The 20,086-nt window shown below is 43.8% G+C and overlaps 1 protein-coding gene across 1 annotated transcript in view; it reads right to left on the minus strand.

Moving 5' to 3' along the window:
* Positions 1 to 3,257: 3,257 nt before the first annotated feature.
* The window catches only part of AMOT (angiomotin), a 62,522-nt gene continuing 45,693 nt past the window's right edge, over positions 3,258 to 20,086 (minus strand). Inside the window, exons 9-14 of the mRNA XM_080794737.1 lie at positions 19,308 to 19,457; positions 18,155 to 18,345; positions 10,539 to 10,661; positions 9,113 to 9,345; positions 7,366 to 8,058; positions 3,258 to 7,023 (exon numbers count right to left, since the gene is read on the minus strand). Coding sequence (XP_080650863.1) covers positions 6,926 to 7,023; positions 7,366 to 8,058; positions 9,113 to 9,345; positions 10,539 to 10,661; positions 18,155 to 18,345; positions 19,308 to 19,457 — 1,488 coding nt within the window. The 3' untranslated portion in view covers positions 3,258 to 6,925. The remainder of the gene's footprint in view (positions 7,024 to 7,365; positions 8,059 to 9,112; positions 9,346 to 10,538; positions 10,662 to 18,154; positions 18,346 to 19,307; positions 19,458 to 20,086) is intronic.

A 20,086-nucleotide genomic window follows, 5' to 3' on the forward strand; every position in this document is an offset into this window, starting at 1 on the left:
ATATATGTATATATGGAACACATATATGTATATATAGTATACATATGTATGTATATGTATAGTAGAACGGAAGTGGACATGGCAAGTAAGTTAATATGCTATTGAAATAGGCTAGGCAAGAGGTGCCTGGATGGCTCAGTCTGTTAAGTGTCTGTCTTTAGCTCAGGTCATGATCCCAGGGTTCTGGGATCCAGCCCGTCATCAGGCTCCCTGCTCAGTGGGGAGTCTGCTTCTCCCTCTCTCTCCACCCTCGGCCCACTCTCTCTCTCTCTCTCAAATCAATCAATCAATCTTAAAAAAAAAGAGAGAAGAAATAGGCTAGGTGAAAGATAATGGTAGCTTAAAATAGGTTGTTGACTATAATTAGATAGTGGATGAATTTTTTTCATTTTGTTAGGATTAATGATGGATTGGATATCAGCTATGAGGAAGAGGGAGGTGTCAAGGATGACCCATGAGGTTCTGGTTTGCAAAGAATGGTTGAGATTTTAAGGGTTATGTATGATTTCAGGTGATTGAGCATGATGTCCAGATTAAGTAGGTTGGGGCTAAAACCTAGGAAGAAAAGGGAAACATCAAAGGATTCAGGTCTCCTGGAAGTCAAAGGGCAGGTAAAGTCAGACTAGAAGAACTGGGAGGATGGCAGCCTGTGGACAGAGAGTGGGGTACTGGTGTATGTGATTTCCATGGTGGATCAGTTCTCCCTGATGATCAGGTCTGGGTTAGCCGTGGGCACAGCAGGCTGAGGTGGAGTGGATGTGGAGGTCAGTAGAGTTGGAAAGGACAGTGAGCTAATAGTGCAGGATGCTGATTGGGTAGTTTGGGCCTGGAGAGGACAACTGTGACTTAGGGGCCAAAATCATCTGAGCTTGGGATAGTGACCTAATCAGCAGATGAAGATAAATAAAGAACAGATGGAGGACAGGGACTTTAAAGAAGCTGGAGCTTTTTATATGAGTGGAGGAGAAATAATAGCTTAGAAGCTGCACTGGGGAGCCTTTAAAGAAAATATATTCCCCTTTGATATTCGGATTATGGGAGAATGAACCCCTCTATTTTTGAGAAAGTAGCTTTCTGTTTAAGGCAGGAGTTGTGAGATCAAACAAAGAAGCTTTGTCAATGGCAAAGCACAAACGGGCTGTCATCTTGTTTGGGTTCCAGGAGTAGCACTTTACACTTTTCATTATTAAAAGTTTCATTTTTATGAATACTGAAATATTTATGGATGCCCACTAGGATGTCTGGGATGTGCTTCCAAATAATACGGGGTTGATGGGCACGGGTGATAAATGAAGCAAGATTCACTACACATTGATAATGCTAAAGCCCAGTAATGGACACATGGAGCGGCCTTGTCCTATTCTGTTCTGTGTATGTTAGAATTTTTCTTCATTTGATCAGAGGTCCAACAAAGTAACATTGCCTTTGCACATGCTATTCCTTCTGCATGGAATGTTCATCCCCATTCCCTAGTTCACCAGGTTAATGCCAATACATCCTTCAAAGCCCCCCTCAGACCTCCCCGCCCCCCACACACATACTCTGTGCCATCCCAGCAATCATTCTGTCCTTTGCACTAGTCCTGAATCTTGTTGAAACTTTTTTCATTTCATATGCCAGAAAGAATTGTAAATGTAGGTATGTGCATGCCTATGTGTCATTTTCTCTAGTAAATTAGAACCATGGGCTATCTTTTGTTTTGTTTTGTTTTTTCAAACTCTGGGGCCTTTTACATAATGGCAACATCTGATACGCAGTGAGATTCCACAACTCATACATGCCTGAAACCATTGGTTAGAGGCATTCAGCAAGCAAAAAACCCATGGGAGCCTAAATAAATACCTTGGATTTGGCCAGCTCATGCATCTGAGTATTTGTGGCGTGGTATGAAATTTTGGTGTCATTTCCTTTTTGGAAACTAAGTCCTGTCCTCCACAGGTCTTCACTCAATTATCATGGTGATAGCCAAGTAATTTAGAAAGTATTCTAAAACTAAATCACACACTTTTTTCCTTCCATAAAAACCTCCCTGCAGGAGAAGAGGGAGGTGAAGAAGGTGGGAAGCAGCAGGTGTTTTTTTTTTTTTTCCTGCAACTGTGGAACTCACACAGACTGCAAATAGCTTCACAGTAGGGAGCCCCACAGCAAGGGGAGATGAAGTACCCACACAGATGATCAGATCAGTTATAATACCAGCTAATTCTACAAAGCTCCTACAACGCAATCTCAGTCACTTTTGAAGGAACCTGTTTCTTTCTCCCTGCAAATGACTGCTCATTAGGAACTGGTCACAATATACTTCTGAAAAAAAATGTTTCACAGAGCTTTGTAAGGTGCAGTTGAGGGCGCCTGGGTGGCTCAGCGAGTTAAGCGACTGCCTTCGGCTCAGGTCATGATCCCAGAGTCCTGGGATAGAGTCCAGCAACAGGCTCGGGCAGGGAGCCTGCTTCTCCCTCTCCCCCCACCCCCTCTCTTTCTCTCTCAAATAAATAAATAAAATCTTAAAAAAAAAATGGGTTCACTTTATGCCATCTTCATCCCAAAAAAGAGGAGTGGGCTTTCATATCTAGTGTGACGTTTCCAATGTATTCATCATAAATATGGAGGGAATGTAGCCCGACTTCATTCTAACAAATCAAATTTAGAGTTTAATGCATTCTATATCCCCTTCCCATACATTTTGCAACACCCATCCAGCCAATTTCCCTGTAAAAAGTGTCATTTCAAAGCCCGTGGGGGCTCTTACCCTTCGCAGTCAGGGTGGGACCCAGTTGTAAACAGGAGGTGCAGGGAGGGCAGTGGAAAGGCAGCTTTAACATTTTCGGTGAAAAAAGCCAACTTGTTTGCGGTTTTGATTTGCTTTTAATAACAAGCTCCCTCAACCAAAACTGATGAATTGGCATAAGAACAAGGGTACAGAAGAAACATCAAGGGGGCCTTCCAAATTGCTAACTAAAGGATGAATTCTCTGCTTTGGGTGGCCATCATTTTATCCCTCAGAAACGGGAGATAAAAAGATGCAAAGCTTTTAATATATGCTGCCCGAATACAGAAAGGAACCGATTAGAGCATGTGGCCTGTGGTGTTGTCTTAATACTTTATAATCACACTCCATACTTTAAGCAAATGCAAATTCTGTTGCTTGCTGCCCTTGAAAGGCAATTTCACTGCATACTAAATTCAAAGTGATCACCCATACAGTGTAAATAAAACCTCTGTTGGGTAAACACCAAAACATTTTCCACGCGGCACTGCATTTTCAAATAGCTAACTTTATTGTCAGTGAAAAGATAGGCACAAAGTGGATTCAAACCTGCTTATCTTTATTGGAACTAGCTCAGTCGATTACAGAATAGGGTCTCAATCATTATGGGGCCACATACATTTTAAACCGAAGGTGCTTCTTCTCTAGCCATCTGCCAACCCCAGCTTTGCATCTTATAAACACATGCCATTAATCACAAGGGAGGCCAGAAGGAGGTTTGACAACTCCATGTAACCATCGTTGCTACTGGAAAAAAATAAACAAACTCCCGACACTTGTCCTACTGATGATGAATGACACTTGGGAGATCTCTTTCCAAGGATCATGGCGGGCTGAAATTGATGGCAATTAGCCCACAGCTGATGCCTTCCTTTGACAATATGTTCAGGAAGAAAGCACACATCTGAAGTAACACATTCCATATGTGAAATGAGTAACTGAGATAACAGGAGATTGTATGGCTAACAGACATGAGAATATCATTTATAAAAGTTAGTCCATATGTATGCACTTTAAGCTGCTGCATTCTGAGTGTTTAGGCTGTTCCTAAAAAGTAGTTTGCACAGTCACTTTGTTCATTTTCCAATCGTTGTACCCACTCAATTGCGTAACAGAGAACACTCGGTGTTTCCTGCAGCAGATGATGGCAGATATCTCAGGTTTCTGCTATCCTATCATCCCAAAGCTCGAAAGCAGCATGGAAAATAAATCCTTCATTGAAACAACAATCCAGATACATGATTTTAAAAGAACATTCAAGCTACTTTTATTTAATAAAAATCGTTAATAGGAGTTTTATATCAAGTAAAGTTCGTTCTAATGAAGTTTTTCTGTACATGGGACATTGGGGTACAATTGACTTGAAAGGTCCCCAGAGACCACCAGGCAGTACACGTTAAGACAACAAGGTCACCCTTCTGTCCTGAGGTGCCGGTAAAATGCATAGATAAGTGGGAGTCCACAAAGATCCCCCAAATGTTACATATCCACATAATTGTGAAAAGGTGACTAACTTGACGTTTCTCCCATAAACCTGAAATTTTAAAAGGACACCTATTAGAGATTTTCTGAAAAGGCTGAATCTACCTTCCTCGTAAACATAATACACTGACATGGACTTCCTCCATCTCTTAGATGTACGGTATTACTTTAGCCAATTACCAGGGAGTAAAAACTGAGCCAAAAAGGACTGCCTGTGGTGTGAGGGGGCAGAGATGCGGCGGAAAGTTCAAGGTAGCACTCAGCCAAGAACTTCCTCCTTTCCCAAAATTACATGAGTCTAAAGAGATGGCTGCCACACAGTGTGGAATGTATGACATTTGTCGCCTTACAGAATGTGATTAGAATGATGGCTCCCAGAGCTAGCAAAAATTCTGGCAATGTGTTATAACCATAAAAGGAGTAGATGAAAGGTTTAAATTTATTTGGATTTATTTATTTGGCTAGAAAGTAGCAGTCCCGAAGTTTGCTACCTGTGGCTTCTACTAGTTGAGGATTTTCCCCCTTATGACTAAAGGGTAGTATGAATGAGTATTAACACAACTGCGCTTTTAATTTCTATTTGGGATTCACTTGATGACAAAGGACTAATGCGTAGGATGATCACTTCATTACTGAAATGTCAAGACTGGCTGAAAATCACATCACTCTCCCTCTTGTCTCCCCCGCCACCCCACAGAATGATCCCTAAGGAAGAGAATTAGGAATGGCGCAAAAATACTGTTAAACAGGCTGCCATTCCTGTGGTCACAGAGGAACCCTGTAAGATGATCTGAGGCAGTCAATCCACAGCAAGAGAAGAAGTGAGGTCGATTTCTTCCGGGTTGGGGTGGGGAGAGTTTCATGTGACTCAGTGTGGAAATGAGGACCAGGACAGGGAAGACCTTGCAAAAGGCACTGCAGGAGAGGCAAAGTAGGAATTCAGAACCCTGGACAAACTACTTAAGCCAGGAACGTTTTACAAAATATGTATGCCCTGGTCTGACAAGATTCCTTTTCTTAAAACGAGGCTTGCTGTAGATAAGGGTTTCCTGAAAGAAGCATGGTAAAATGGAAAGCTGTGTTGTGTGATCTTGAAAAAGTCACGTAACCTCTCCGGGTCTCAGATGCCTCATCACTAAACTGAGGGTATAGGGCTCTACTGCTACAGTTCTTTCCAGCCACTATGCCTCACAACATAATATATCAGGCCTACTCTTCTATTAATCTGGTTTCTAACTAACACATCCCACTTCTACCCCCAACCCTTACCTAACACCCCCCACTTCCCTCACCCTCCCATACCCCTGAAAACTGATCTTAATGACATTGTCGGCAGATTTGTCACCTTAATGAAGGGCAGAGAGGTGACACAGAGCAGGGACCTGTGGCAAAAAGCAGCTCTTTTGTCCCTGGAGGCAGCCCCATGGCAAAGCTTGGAGCCACAGTCTCCTTGGTCCCTGTCCACATGCACATTTCCTGCTGCTCTCCGAAGGTATTCTGCGATGGAGTCACTGGCATGAGAAGGGATAGCTAAGGACACATCTGCAACCCACCTCTCCCCCAGCTGCAGCATAGTACTTTGGGTTTCTGATGCTATTCCCTTGGAGGTGAGAGTCAATGATGCCTTTTAAGACGTATGCTAAGAATTGGGGAAAACGAAAGGAGTTATTTCAGAGGAGTCACCAGAAATTCAAAGCATTCAGCCCATCACTGAAGATGCTTCCTGGTTTTGCCAACGATTGGAAATTTGAGACTGATGACGCAGCCAGTGAGTTCATGCTGGAGAAGAAATAAACACTAAGCAGATTGGTCTCAGGAAAGGCAAGCGAGCTGTGTTCGTGGCCGCACACAGCACCTCAAACAACTCTCCATCAAGGCCTCTGATGGTCTAACTCCCTAAGAAAGAGGAAGTTGTACATCACACAGCTAATTTACTCTCCTAGCATCTGAAAGCAATATATTAATTATCCAAATGCATAAATTACTCCAGAGTATATATATGAATGTATGAACCTCCATGAGGGAACCAAAAGAATCCACTTCCAAAGCACCACTGAAATGAAGATAAACACAATCTCCTGGTACAGGGCAACTGGGAAATTGGGAGGGAAAATTAGCTCCAGCACCCTTCCACACCCCCAAATTCCCTGCCTTTTCTCTAGCTTACACAGCTCCCAAAACTATTCCCTTTCATGAGCCCGAGCCGTAGAGCTCTCTCTCTCTCGATGCTGTGTAGATGGTAAGTATACAAAACAGCACACGTGCAAATTCTCTCCAGCTTCCCACTTCTGAACTACATGTTACACACTGTCTTCCAAACGTACTGTGCTCTCCAAAATGCTAAATAAAATTATGCACGTTGAAAACATTCATGTATAGCCAGCTATCAACAGTCCAAGTATTTGTATAATTCCAAACAGTAAACTTTAGAGCACATTCTGATAATCGGTCTTTAGAGGTACTCTCTAAGTGTGTACCAGAATAGACTGGAGTTTGTATGGTATTACTTAAGTAATATGGTTGTATGGTATTACTTAAGTACTAGGTCGTCTCAATAAAAAGTCCCTTTAAAAAACATCCCCCCCAACCCTTGTCCTCACCCTCAAAATAAGAACAAACAAAAGGGAAAAATGATTAAAAGCACTCTCGCTGATAAACTGCAGCTCTCGAATACGCCGTTTAGATGAGATATTCCACCATCTCCGCATCAGGCTCTTGTCCCAGGATCTGAATGGGAGCTTTTCTTTCCAGAGTACTGGAGTGGAACACAGGGCCATCTAAATGGAAACAGGGATTGGAAAGCACTTAGGAATAAGGTAAAGCCGCAGATTCCTAGAAATAGACAGCTTGGGAGCCATGAAGCCAATGGTGAAGTGAGACTTGCCTGCCACCCTCTCCCACTGTTCACCGGAGCATTTACTTCTACTGAAGAATGGCCTTGGCTCATCCCTGTTCCCATCCTGGTGTCCCAAGGAGTCATCTACAGACTCTGCACTTATGTCTTGTGATCAATCCCCTTTGAGAACATGAACAACTCTGGCCAAATGACCAACAGTGTCTACACAGCAGGGTGCCAACAAACAACCCGTAACTGAGGCCAGAACCCAAAGAATCTTTACCTGTCTTATCCAGATTGCAGGTCAGACTTGGTATAGACAAACGACGTGACCCAGAACTGGCAGCCGAACTTGCAGAAGCCTCAGCCTGAGCCAGAGCTGGAGCTGGAGCTGGAGCTGGAGGAGTAGCCGCAGCCGGACCTGGAGCCGGTGCTTGAGTCTGAGCCGGAGCAGAAGCCTGAGGTGCTGTTGGAGTCGGAGCCGGAGCTGGAACCGGAGCCGGAACAGCTGGAGCAACCTGAGCAGCAGCAGTGGGAGCAACAGCAGCAGCGGCGGCAACAGCAGAGGCAGCGGCTGGACTCTGAGCAGCAGTAGCTGGAGAAACAGCAGCAGCGAGAGCAGCAGCAGCAGTTGCCGGAGATGGGGTGGCGGCAGCGGCGGCAGCAGCAGCTGGAGCGGCAGCGGCGGCAGCCGGAGCAGCAGCTACCATAGTGGTGGTGTTGGTAGCAGCGGCGGCAGTGTTGGTGGCAGCGTTGGCGGTGATGGCGGCAGCAGTGGCGGCGGCAGTGGCTGGCGCAGGAACAGAGATTGGAGCGACAGCTGCGGTTTTGTTTGGTTCTGTTCCCCGCTCCGTTTGGGTGCTGCAGTCTCGGCTGCCTGTCTTGGAGTGAGCCGAGAGCAGGGGAGTAGAGGGATGCACCGGCGATGGTGTGGAAGGGACAGACTCAGTGCGGTAGTCTCCACCCAGGAGAATACCTAGGAGGGAAAGAGGGAAAGAGGTCAGAGAAGTACAGGCTCTTCAAACGCAGACGTCTGGTTGCCTCTTCTCTCCTGCAGAAGGTTCAGGAGAAACTTTCCCTGTGCCTCTAGAGAACCCAGAAATCGGTTTGGCAGGCACATCCCTCCTGGTCCTGGTTCTCCACCTCAAAACAAGGTATGAAATCTTGAAGTGTCGAGAATCTGTTTTATTTTTCCAACGGCAACTCATTTCCGGCAAGCTTTCAGAATGCTTCCACTCAGTTCCACTTATCGCCAACATCATTTACCACCAGACAACTGGAAAGGATTGGGGGAAGAAGTCTGTGGTCATGGATGAGGGTGATAGTAATTGTGCAACCGAAGGTTCTAATCCTGACCATGATCCCCAGAATGCCTCTTCTACCCAAAGGATGCAGCAAGTGTCAGAGGACCAAGAAAGGTATTAGAAGCAACAAAGAGACCTAAAATAAAAACACAAAGCGGTCTTTCTCAGGCTTTAAAAATGTGCCTCATGGTATCTACGATATTTCTGGGGTTTTGATTAAAGGGGAAGGAATGGACAGGAATGGAATGAAAAAGTACATTCAGTTCTCATCTCAGAACATACTGGTAACAAAAACCTGACACCCAGCTCCATTTAGCTTAACTAGAATTCTGAGTTCTCCTATTCCATGGGAGGAAAGAAAGAGAAAATGTGGAATTTTGAGATATTGACTGACGTGAAGGACACATGGGCTTTGGACAAAGACAAAGGGTCTCACTTGGCAAGGCCAGATCTGAGAATTTTTAAAAGGAAACTGAAGTTGTCTTCCTTCCCACCCAAACAGAACTCAGAATTCTTATCTTCTAAGGCCTTGGTTTCAACCAGTATTCTCTCAGTGAGACATCAAAGCGTCGAGGAGCTCCTCTTAGGAGGACAGAAACCCAACCTGATATATCGTCCTTTCTAGATTCTGAACCATCACTCCTTTTCCTTGCTGAGTGGGCACATAACTAAGTTGGGGCTTTCCTTAAATGCATCATTTTAATCTTCTTTATCTACTGTCATTACCTAGGCTCCCCTTCCAGCTCTTGTCATCCCGCTTCTCCTCCATGATGGGGGTGCCAGTCAGGGTGGAAGAATGTGAGAGCAAGCCTGACCCAGCGTTGGAAATGGACATCAGAGACTTTGCAGGTCGCATGGATGACAGCTGCTCTGTCTTACTTGGCTCCTTCCGGGAACGCTGCTGGAGTACTTTGATCATGGCATCCTTCTCAATAATTTGGGCATGGAGTGTCTTAATCCTAGGAGCCAAAGACAGAGAACATATAAAAACGTTGTTGCCAGGGCGCCTGGGTGGCTCAGTGGGTTAAGCATCTGCCTTCGGCTCAGGTCATGATCCCAGGGTCCTGGGATCGAGCCCCGCATCGGGCTCTCTGCGCAGCAGGGAGCCTGCTTCCTCCTCTCTCTCTGCCTGCCTCTCTGTGATCTCCCTCTGTCAAATAAGTAAATAAAATCTTGAAAAAAAAACAAACAAAAACAAAACAAAACAAAAAAAAACGTTGTTGCCACCTCCATGTTATGGTCTCACCGCCTGCATGGACTTGAGCTTCCAGTATCTTTTTGACTGAAGAGTGGTTTAGTTATTTCTGGGGTGTAAAGCAAGGGATGGTGTGCAACATTTCTTAAAATGCCTTTCTTAATACCTAGATGAGTATAGCAGAGCATCCAGGACTTGTTTTAAAAATTAGGAGGCCTGGGGCGCCTGAGTGGCTCAGCGGGTTAAAGCCTCTGCCTTCGGCTCAGGTCAGGATCTCAGGGTCCTGGGATCGAGTACCGCATCGGGCTCTCTGCTCAGCGGTGAGCCCGCTTCCCCCTCTCTCTCTCTGCCTCTCTGCCTACTTGTGAACTCTGTCAAATAAATATATAAAATCTTTAAAAATATAAAATAAAATAAAAATAAAAATTAGGAGGCCAAAGTAAGGTCATGGTGGAAAAGAAGACTGTACATGAGAGAGTAAACTGATGTAGTGGGTGCTGAAGTGAGCAATCTGAGTCAATGGAATGATGTATTTAATGAAAAGATGAGAACTATGAATAGGCCACAATTTCAGCTAATAAGTAAATGATCATGAGTTTATAAGAGGTATCGGGTACCCTACCTCCAAGGTGGAATGGATATTCTCTTACTGTGCATTCTGCTGTATCACAGGGTTGAAGTCCAATGTTAGAAAGAATACCCCAGAGTGCAAATACCAGCAATAAAGTTCTGGCAGAGGGAAGATGGAAAGCAATTACCAAGGCCAATGGGAACAGCCAGGTAAAAGTCATTGCATTCCAAATCCCAAGGAAGAGGCTGGCAGGGGTGCAGGGGTTCGGGGAGGCTGCATTATCAGGTTACCCAGTTGTGAATAAAGATGCCTGCCCTTCCCTTCTGACCTGTCTGGTCTCGATACATTCTTCTCAGATCTACCAGGGTCCAGATCAGTATTTTTACCTGCCCTCCATGTCAAGGCAGCGCTTGTTGGCCATCAAGATTTCTTCCTCCTCTTTCTGGATGCGAGCTTCCAGGGCCGTGTCATAGCTGGTGTTGGGAGAGTGGCTGATGACTGTTGTGTCCCTGAGAAGGAAGATGGCAGTGATGATGATGACAAGGCAGCAAAATCAATGAATCCTATCAACTCCCTCTCAAGTCAAAGGTATTGCTGGAAAGCTACAGTCAAACTCATTAGGAATGGTTGATTTCTGGATGACTTACTGAGAAGAACCTCCAAGATGGGAAAGCACAGCTTTCAGAATTAGAAGAGGTTTTTGGCGTGAGTACAGCTGCAGAAGTCAGTGAGGGATTCTACACGAGGAGCACAGGCCTGCCTTCAGAACTAGACAGATAGCCTCCCAAAGCCTTCTGGCAGAGTCCTTTCGAGGTTTTTGATCATGGCCAGGTAATAGAAAGATATTTATATTTCCACTTTATATTATTATTTATATTACATATAAGACAGTATAGATTTCCACTTTATTCTCATGACAGTTATAAATGGGAAAAGGCTAGACTTTGCCTAAAGACAGAGAATGTACTAGACAGTTACTGCTACAGATGTATAACAACTACACCGAGTGCTGGAAACAAACTAGAGACACGTCAACAGTGAAGGTCAGACAGAGCATGTGAGCTAAGAAGTAGGGCCTTTGAGTCAGTGCCACTTAATTCCTACCTGACCTATATCAGAAACATTCTAGTGCCAAATCAAGGAGTCTCTTCCCCAACTACACTATTGGTCTCTTGCCAGAGTCCCAACTGCACGGGGCACCACCCAGTTTCATCTGAAAGTGTCTCAGGCCATTAACTCAAAGACTAAGTAATGAGTAAAGTGTGTGTGTGTGTATGAGAGAGAGAAGAAGAAGAAGGAGTGGGCGAGTAAGAAGAAGAGGAGGAGGAGGAGACGCTGCTAGGGAGAGGGTCTAGCCCATGGACAAGGCTGATGTCTAAACAGCACAAGTCAAAGATATACAGGAATCCTGTATTGTCCTGATAAATGAGGTCATGCATCCTTCTTTAGTGCATTTAGAACTAGTGGTAGAAAAAAGAGGGAAGGGAACGAAGAAAACTAGATCTTCTTTGAATCACTTGGAGGGAAAAAAGGGGATTAGGAAGAATATTGATGTAATTATATGGGTCTTCAAGGAAAGCCGACAATAGACCAAGAAAACAATGAACTGGCACAGCTTCATTATACTTCCTTTGAGAATGAGGATCTGTGGGAGAATTTTCTGCTGGCAGCTAGCTGTGTTCTCTTAGCTTAGAGATTGTGACCAGTGCAGATGGGAAGGAAAGGGCAGGGGAATGAAGAGGCAGAAAGTTGGTATTAAAGTTAGGGAATTTGGGTGAGTTTCTATAAACCTACTGTTTCCCCAAATGCTTGCACTTTATATGCAAGGCTGAAACAATGTACTTGAGTGGTGAAATAATTGGGAGAGTAAGAAGCACAAGGACTATAGTGGCTCACGTCAATTGCTAAATTCGAAACATTTTAGCATCTCAGAATTCCACACTTGCTCTGGTGAGTTCACCTGCTTCCAGACCCCTTGGGGATGGCTCTTGTGTTCCAAAGTACCCAAGGGGAAATGGCATTGTGTAGGTGGAGAACACAGGCTCTTACTACAGACCACACCAGGGTCAAATCCCACTTTCTCAAGTACTCTGCCACTAACAAATTCTATGAGCCCAGGAAGTCAGTTAACTTCTCGAAAGCTCAGTCTCCTCATATGCAAGATAGAATCATAATTATACCTCTAATCTTGTGGCATTTCGGGGGAATGAAGTCAAAGTATGCATGTAAAAGACACAGTGCCAGGCACAGTAAAAACATTCAACAAAGTTACCTATTACCTAAGAGAGAAAAGTACATAGATAGGAGGAGAGTAACATACAAGAGAGTGCGACTCTAAAGAATTCCAGCTCTGGGATTATATCCCAGAGGCAATTCCTACAGCGCACAGTTCCAATGGAATGGCTGCTTCCGAGCCAGGCCTCTCTAGAGAATTCATGGTGTCTATGGACACTGGGGACATGAGCATACGGTTTGTCACTGGGGGAGCCAATGCTGGCTTACTGCCACTTTCATTGCATAAAAGACCATTTTGGGGACTTAGAGCCCTGCCAGCTAATTGATATGGATACTGTGAGCTCCTCAGGAATGGAGCCTGAAAATGTGGGACACTTAGTGAATTCCTACAGAGCTGCCAGGATGGCCTTCAACATCAATCTTCCTTCCAGAAGACTGGGACTACTAAGCCAATGGTTCAGGGAAAAAGCAAGCAAGCACAGTGTTGGAAGGAGCAACTTGACCTGCTAACTTCCAATACTCTGAGACGATCCTTAGGCACATCCACAGTGAGCTCATGTCTTGAAAACACCACGTGTATACTCCAAAACGGAGATCCCCAAATTTGACATCCTACGTCTAAATTCTTAAGTAAAGGAGTTTCTGGTGACCCTCCCTCTCTGGTCATCTCTCTCCTTCCTTTCTCCAGTGAAGTTATCCCCATTCTGTTGCCAACATTGTTTTCTCGAATGTCACCCATGACCTCCTCGTTAAAACATCTAGTGTTTTAAACTTTTACACTTCAGGGCACTTGGGTGGCTCAGTCGTTAAGCGTCTGCCTTCGGCCCAGGTCATGATCCAGGAGTCCTGGGATCGAGCCCCACACTGGGCTCCCTGATCAGCTGGGAGGACTGCTTCTCCCTCTCCCACTCCCCCTGCTTATGCTCCCTCTCTCACTGTGTGTCTCTCTCTCTCTCTGCCAAACAAATAAATAAAATCTTTTAATAAAAAAACTTTTACACTTCAAACCCATCTTTTCATATTGATAGCATCTTTTTGTTTATTTAATATGTAAACTTGACCATGAGTGGGGCACTGTGTTTGAAGTTACTGGGATGCTAAAAAGTGGCTAGACATGCATAAGACTAGTCCCTGACTGCAGGAGACTTGCAAGTTGAGGCAAAAAAAAAAAAAAATAGACAGGTAAATAATTAGTTATTACAGAAGTGAGTTTGAATTTTATTCCAACAGGCACTGAAAACCATTAGACATTTTTGATGGGACTGAGATGATCCAAGCTGTGCTTTAGAAAGATAGCATTCTCTCTGGACGAAACGTGATGGGGAATTGTGGGGGAGGATACACTGGACTTAGTGTAATAATCCCATCCAGAGATACTGAAATCATGAACCAATTCAACAGCAGGGGGAATGGAACAGGCCATAGGAGGCAGAATTGCTACAACTTGGAGACTATTTAAAGGTAGCTGTTAGAGAAAAAATGAATGAGAACTTTGGTGTTTCCAATGCAAATGCCTAGAAAAGATGGCATACCACTCATTTTCTGTGCTAGGAAAGTAAGGAAAGATCTCTGGAAAAACATTATAACGCGTCTTGATTTTTAGTTACATTGGAGTTAACATGTCTTATGAATAGCTGTATGACAATATCCAACAAGTTGTTGACAATTCTAACTTTAAGGGATGTCAGACTTACTATTTGAAGTTGTAATAGAGAACAAGATAACTAAGACAGAAGGTAGAATGAGAAAGCCAAGGATGGAAACTGAGGAAAGCCTACAAGGAGGGGATAGGTAGGCATGTATAATGTGGGCAAGCAGCTTGTACCTCCTGTTTTCTCCTTCCTTCCTTCTTTCCCAGATTTACAGCACCCAAAATAAAAACAAAACATTGCATGTTTGGAGAAGGTTAACAACCTAATTCAGGAAATGCAAACTTGTAAATTGCAGAGCTTATCAAGTTTGTTATCTTTTTATCCTTTTGTTGCTATTCAGAAATATATTCACCATGTGTGAACTTCAATCTGCACTGCCGAATCTGTTCTTCTAGGATGAACTACTTGGTAATAATTTCCCTTGTCTATATTAAGCATCTAGAGAACCTCTAGGAGCACAACAATATGGGATTATAATTTGGGCCATATTATTGTGATTATATATAGTATTTTTAAGTCACTAAATAAGAAGCCTCCAATGGAAACTCTTGAACAGTTCATAATCTCTATTGTACCATCTTGAAATCATCATATCTGGGAAGCAGCAGAGGATAGTGGTAAAGGTGTCAAAATGTCATTTTCAATTCCAGTTCTTCTTCTTAGTAACTGTGTGTGATCTTGGACAAATTATTTAACCTGTTTTTGCTTCAGTTTCCTCACCTATACAATAGACAATTGTCTTATCTCAAAGAATTTTTATGAGGATAAGCAATAACTGTAAACTACTTAGCAGAGTACCTTATACAGAAAAGACTACCTGTGATTTCTTGCATTGACCACTTTCCCTTTGACAAGTGGTGCTTGGTAGAATCCAAGTGCTAACATGGGCATAAACTGATCACCTAATAGGTTTTCTCACCTAAGAAAAGACAGTTGTCTGTTATTTTATTCAAATCTATATTTTATTATTCACAATGACCAAAAAAGGGAAACAATCCAAATATCCATCACCAAGTGAATGGATAAGCAGCTGCGGTATGACCCAAACTATGGAACACTGCTCAGCAATGAAAAGGAATAAACTACTTATACATGCATCAGCTTGTAGGAATCTCAAAATAATGATGCCAGGTGAAAGAAATCAGACATAAAGAGTATATACTCTATAAATCCTTTTTTTTTAATTTTCAGCATAACAGTATTCATTGTTTTTTCACCACACCCAGTGCTCCATGCAATCTGTGCCCTCCCTAATACCCACCACCTGGTTCCCCCAACCTCCCACCCCCCGCCCCTTCAAAACCCTCAGGTTGTTTTTCAGAGTCTGTAGTCTCTCATGGTTCACCTCCCCTTCCAATTTCCCTCAACTCCCTTCTCCTCTCCTTTTTTACAACATTCTAGAAAAGGCAAAACAATAATGCCCAAAAATGTTGTCTCTGGTCAGGTTGGGGAGGAAGGGATCTAGTTGAAGGAATGCAAAAGCACTTTAGGATGTTTCCTCTATTTTGATAGAGGTGGTGGTTCCATTACTGTATTCACTTGCCCATGTTCATCAAACCATACACTTGAAATAGGTGTTTTCTTATTATATCAATAATACTTCAATTGAAAAAACTCTGTAACTACCAGTGATATCACCCAAGCAACACTTCCCAAATTTTACCTCCGTATAAGCTATTACACTGGGAATAGATTAAGTCTGAGATACCAACAGAATACACAGGAACCAAGCAGGTCATTAAAATATGGCACTAGATTTAGAGATTTAAGTTATAGAATTGGAAATCATTTCCTTCTCTTTCGCTTCTTCTTTTCTCTTTCCTCCCTTTTTATTTCTTTCTCTCCTTCCTTACTCAAATACATGTGGAGCACATCCCAATTGCAGCCAATACCCTAGGCACTTAAATATTATTTAGAAAGAAAACAGAATGTAAGGTTTTTACCACAGAAAGGGGCAAAGAGCAGAACCGTGGTCAAATTTTTAGGGTTGAGAAGAGACAGAATGAAACCACTGGACAGGAAAGGAATGACAAGAGATGCTGGAAGGCAAGGCAGAAGAACTGACAGGTTCTGAAATAAAGTTTTCTGAATGCTGCCTTTCAAATTTGGAATCTCACTGAGAAAGGAGGAAAGGGAAACCAGTCTCCGTGGCCAAGTGTAAGAGGCATTATCTTTAGAAAAAAAATAGTATAATCCTAGAAATAGAAGGTTCTGGAGGAATTACCTAGTCCAGTTCTCTCATTCTGCAGGAATTTGAACACAATCTCTCAATTTCTCCTGTGGACTGGATCGACAGGCATGCAAAAAGTATACAGTCCAGATACAGGATGTCTGCCTGAGGAACTAACTTAAGGTGTTTCTACTAGGTGGAAACTAGCTGCTTTTTATCATATGAAATGATAAGCATGCACATTTAACTGGAAACAATGATTCTACCTCCTACCTGGTGATTTAAACGAATTTGACTTAAATCTACCTTACAGAAGCCAATAGATGCTGGAAAGAAATGCCTGAAAGGGGGTTTCCCCCGATACCCAAAACTTCCAGAGAGAAGGAAGGAGGGGTCCTTTCTTTATACAAGATCCTGAGGACAACCTCCTAGCTTTCCGGCCTTTCCTGATCTGAAGTCTATTCTGGGGTCAGTTTTAACAGCGAACATCCCAGCACCGAGAACCTTGGCTGCCCAATATTTTCTCACACTGCACACTTTTGCAAGCAGTGTCTGTCTCAGTTTCTGCACAAAGATGACAGAAATCATCCTGCATCTCCTTTGCAGTATTAGGGTTGCCTGAATAACCTTTGTTAGATAAGGACAGAGCACAGATATTTTTCTTGGGAGATAGAAGCTAAAATGACACTTAATTGTGCTTCTAATCTACCATTTGCAGAAAACAAAGATGGGTAAGCTTAAGCCCATGAGGGCCTCAAAATTGGGGCAGAGGCAATTCCAATCCATTTAAGGTTTATAGAGGATACCTGGAGACAGGCAGAGTGTGTTACAGAAATGTAAGATGTCTTCTTGGAGAATTGAGAGTAGGTTTGCAAACCACCAGGCCAGCTCTTCAGCCCTGCACTCCTTCTGATTTGGCATGAGAAGGAATTACACATAAATGTATCCACCACCGCCTCTGCAAAGCACACACATCCCAGCCTAAACTCTGGCAAGCGTTTCCAGATTTCTCTAGCTCACCACGTTTAGGAGAACATTAAAAACAGCACCGTGGATTTTAATAACTTTCTGGGTAGAGGCTCTGGACTCCCTCAGATACCCAACACAGACCCAGGCTCTGTCCGTCTCTCCAACAACCCAGGCCTCCTCCTGCTTTAAACTTAATTTTTGTTTTGTTTCTTTCTTTCTTTTCCAACTCATGATTCCGAGCAACAGCAAGACAGCCAGACAAGATAAGAGCACTGTTTCCTCCTAAGACCAATATTTAATGTTTTCATGTGAAAGGGGGAAATATCAGAGGCAAAAAATACGTAAGAAATCCTCCTGCCACTTTCTCTCCCTGACCAAATGGAATGTGACCGTTTCCATGTGACCCACTCACGGATGCAGAGAATGTGGCCTTCAAATATAGACCTGCTCAAAGGGCAGCGATGGATCTGTGTTGAGCACAGCCTTTGGCATACTTGGGGTGAGCCAGAGCTATCAAATGGCGGCCACCACTCCTGAGTGACATTTAATTTCTGAGTAGCATTTCTCCGGCGATGCCTCCACTCTAGTCCCAGGGCTAAACAAAGAAAGCTAGACACGTGGCTGCAAGAAGCTGTGGCTCTGGTGGAAAGAGGTGTGCAAACGTCTGGGTGATCCCACCTGCAATGTTTCTGGCTCCCAAGGAAAGCCGAGCTAGGATTCTGGTAAGTTCATAAATTTAACATTAATTTACCAATTCCTGACCCTCTACCCTCACAGTCCCTGCTTCACCAGTTGAAAGAAAACACACTTAAGCAGAGATGGGCTGAGGAGGGGAGGGGAGGCGGAAAGAGCGTTACAGGAAAAACAAGAAAAAATACTGAAAAATCTTTTCATCAGTCCCCTTTCTGTTCTGCCCCCCACGCCCACCCCCACCCCCAGGCCCTTCAAGCAGTGACTCTGACAGCCATCTCCTTACCTCTGAGCAGCTACAGTTGCGGCAGCATCTAGAGCGAAATGTCTCATCACATTCTCCTCCAAATACTTCTGCTCCCACTTAGTCATATCAGCTTCCAGGGCCAGGATCCTCTCCTCCTTCTCACGGAGGAGCTCCATCAATGCCGTGGCATTGTATTCAGAAACGTTGGTGGGCTGAGAGTTGCCCTGGCGCTGGGTGGGGAGATGTAGAGAAGCCTCAGGTTAGTGAGCGAACCGTGGTGGCCAAGTCCCATTCGTAGAGCCCCCATTCTTGGAGAGGATTACTCCCCCAGCCACTTCAGTTTGGATTCTGATTCAGAAGCAGGGGAAATTCAGATTTCCTCCTAGGGCCACAGGACTGTCTACGTTGGGATCGAAGAGGAGACTCTTTTGATCAGGAAAGAAGCTTGCCATATCCCATTGTCATGCTGCTCAGAAAGTGGATCAGTGGTTGAAAAAATCACTATCCCTGCCTGCCAGCATGGTACACAACAGAAATAGACATTAGAAATCTAGGACTGGGGCCTGACCTTGCCCCTAACTTGTTGTGTAGCCTTAAGTGAGTCATGCAACCTTTTCTGAGTCTTGATTTTCTCCCATCTAAAATGAGGAGGTGTATGGGGCACCTGGGTGGCTTAGTTGGTGAAACGTCTGCCTTTGGCTCAGGTCATGATCCCAGAGTTCTGAGATTGAGCCCCACGTTGGACTCCCTGCTCAGTGGGGATCCTGCTTCTCCCTCTGCCTGACACTCCCCCTGCTTGTGTGCTCACTCTCTCTCTCTCTCTCTGACAAATAAATAAATAAAACATTTTCAAAAATAAAATACATAAATAAAAATGAGGAGGAGTATGGCCAGATGATTCTAAAGACCACATTCAATTCTAAAATGTCAAGAAGTCTATTTGTACAGTATCTTGACTTCTTACAGCATCTACTGTTCATTTGAAGATAAAAGGCATAAGATAATAGGCACTGAGGATTCTGCTGGGACAGGAAAGCTAAGGATGCCGACTTCGTCTTTACCATGAGGAGTCAGTCTGGAAGTAAAAGTTGGGCGGGACAAAAAACCAAAAAGATGAGCCAATGTTCACGTCAGACACCAAATGAAACATAACCGACCAGGAACAATCTCATTTTCTTTACGTTCTCCATACCTGCTGAATTCTGAGAGACTCCAGTTCCCTCTCAAGCCGTGTCCGGAGACGATGCTCCAACTGCTCGCGTTTTTCACATGCTGCCTGGAGCTGTACAAGGGCTTGCTGCATCTTCTCCACCTTATCTACGTACACCTGCTTCTTTTTCAGCTGAAATTCCCGGGTGGGAGAGTTGCAAGGTGGAAGGAAAGAGAACAACAGGGTCAGGTATTTAGCTCCCAAATCCGTCCTTGTGTTTCGATCTCTTTCTGTCCAGCTCCAAAAAAAGAATGAATGGTAAGAAGGTCCTTCATGATGTCCAGAATGTGACGAGGAAGAGGAATTAGGAGCTCCCTTTTATTTTTGCTTCTTTCCCCCACCTCCCTGTCTTCCCCAGACCTACTTCCATCAACAAAGTCTGTTTTTGATGGCAAACTTTTAAAATTATTAAAATAATAATCCTGATGGATTATCTGCTCTTCTTCATTCTAAACTGGAATACTCTGGGGGCAGCAATGTATTATTTTGGTCATTACAGTAAAGAAATTTGAAAAAATAAAATGGGGGCTCTCCAGGGAGAAAACATTAATTTGGTATGGAAAGGAAACCTACCCCCATCCTCATATAGATGTCTCCTCTCCAAGTGACAGAGAAAGGGTGCTGGAGTTACAAGGAAGCTAGAATTGTCTTTTTGAAGTCTGTGGTCCTTGTAATTACCCAATATGGTTATCACTGCTCTCCCGGACAGTTTCTACTTCTCAAAAGTGAAGCTATCATACGTTGAAGAGTTTTTAATCTCC

The sequence above is a fragment of the Martes martes genome (assembly GCF_963455335.1).
Source record: "Martes martes genome assembly, chromosome: X".
Classification (NCBI taxonomy): domain Eukaryota; kingdom Metazoa; phylum Chordata; class Mammalia; order Carnivora; family Mustelidae; genus Martes; species Martes martes.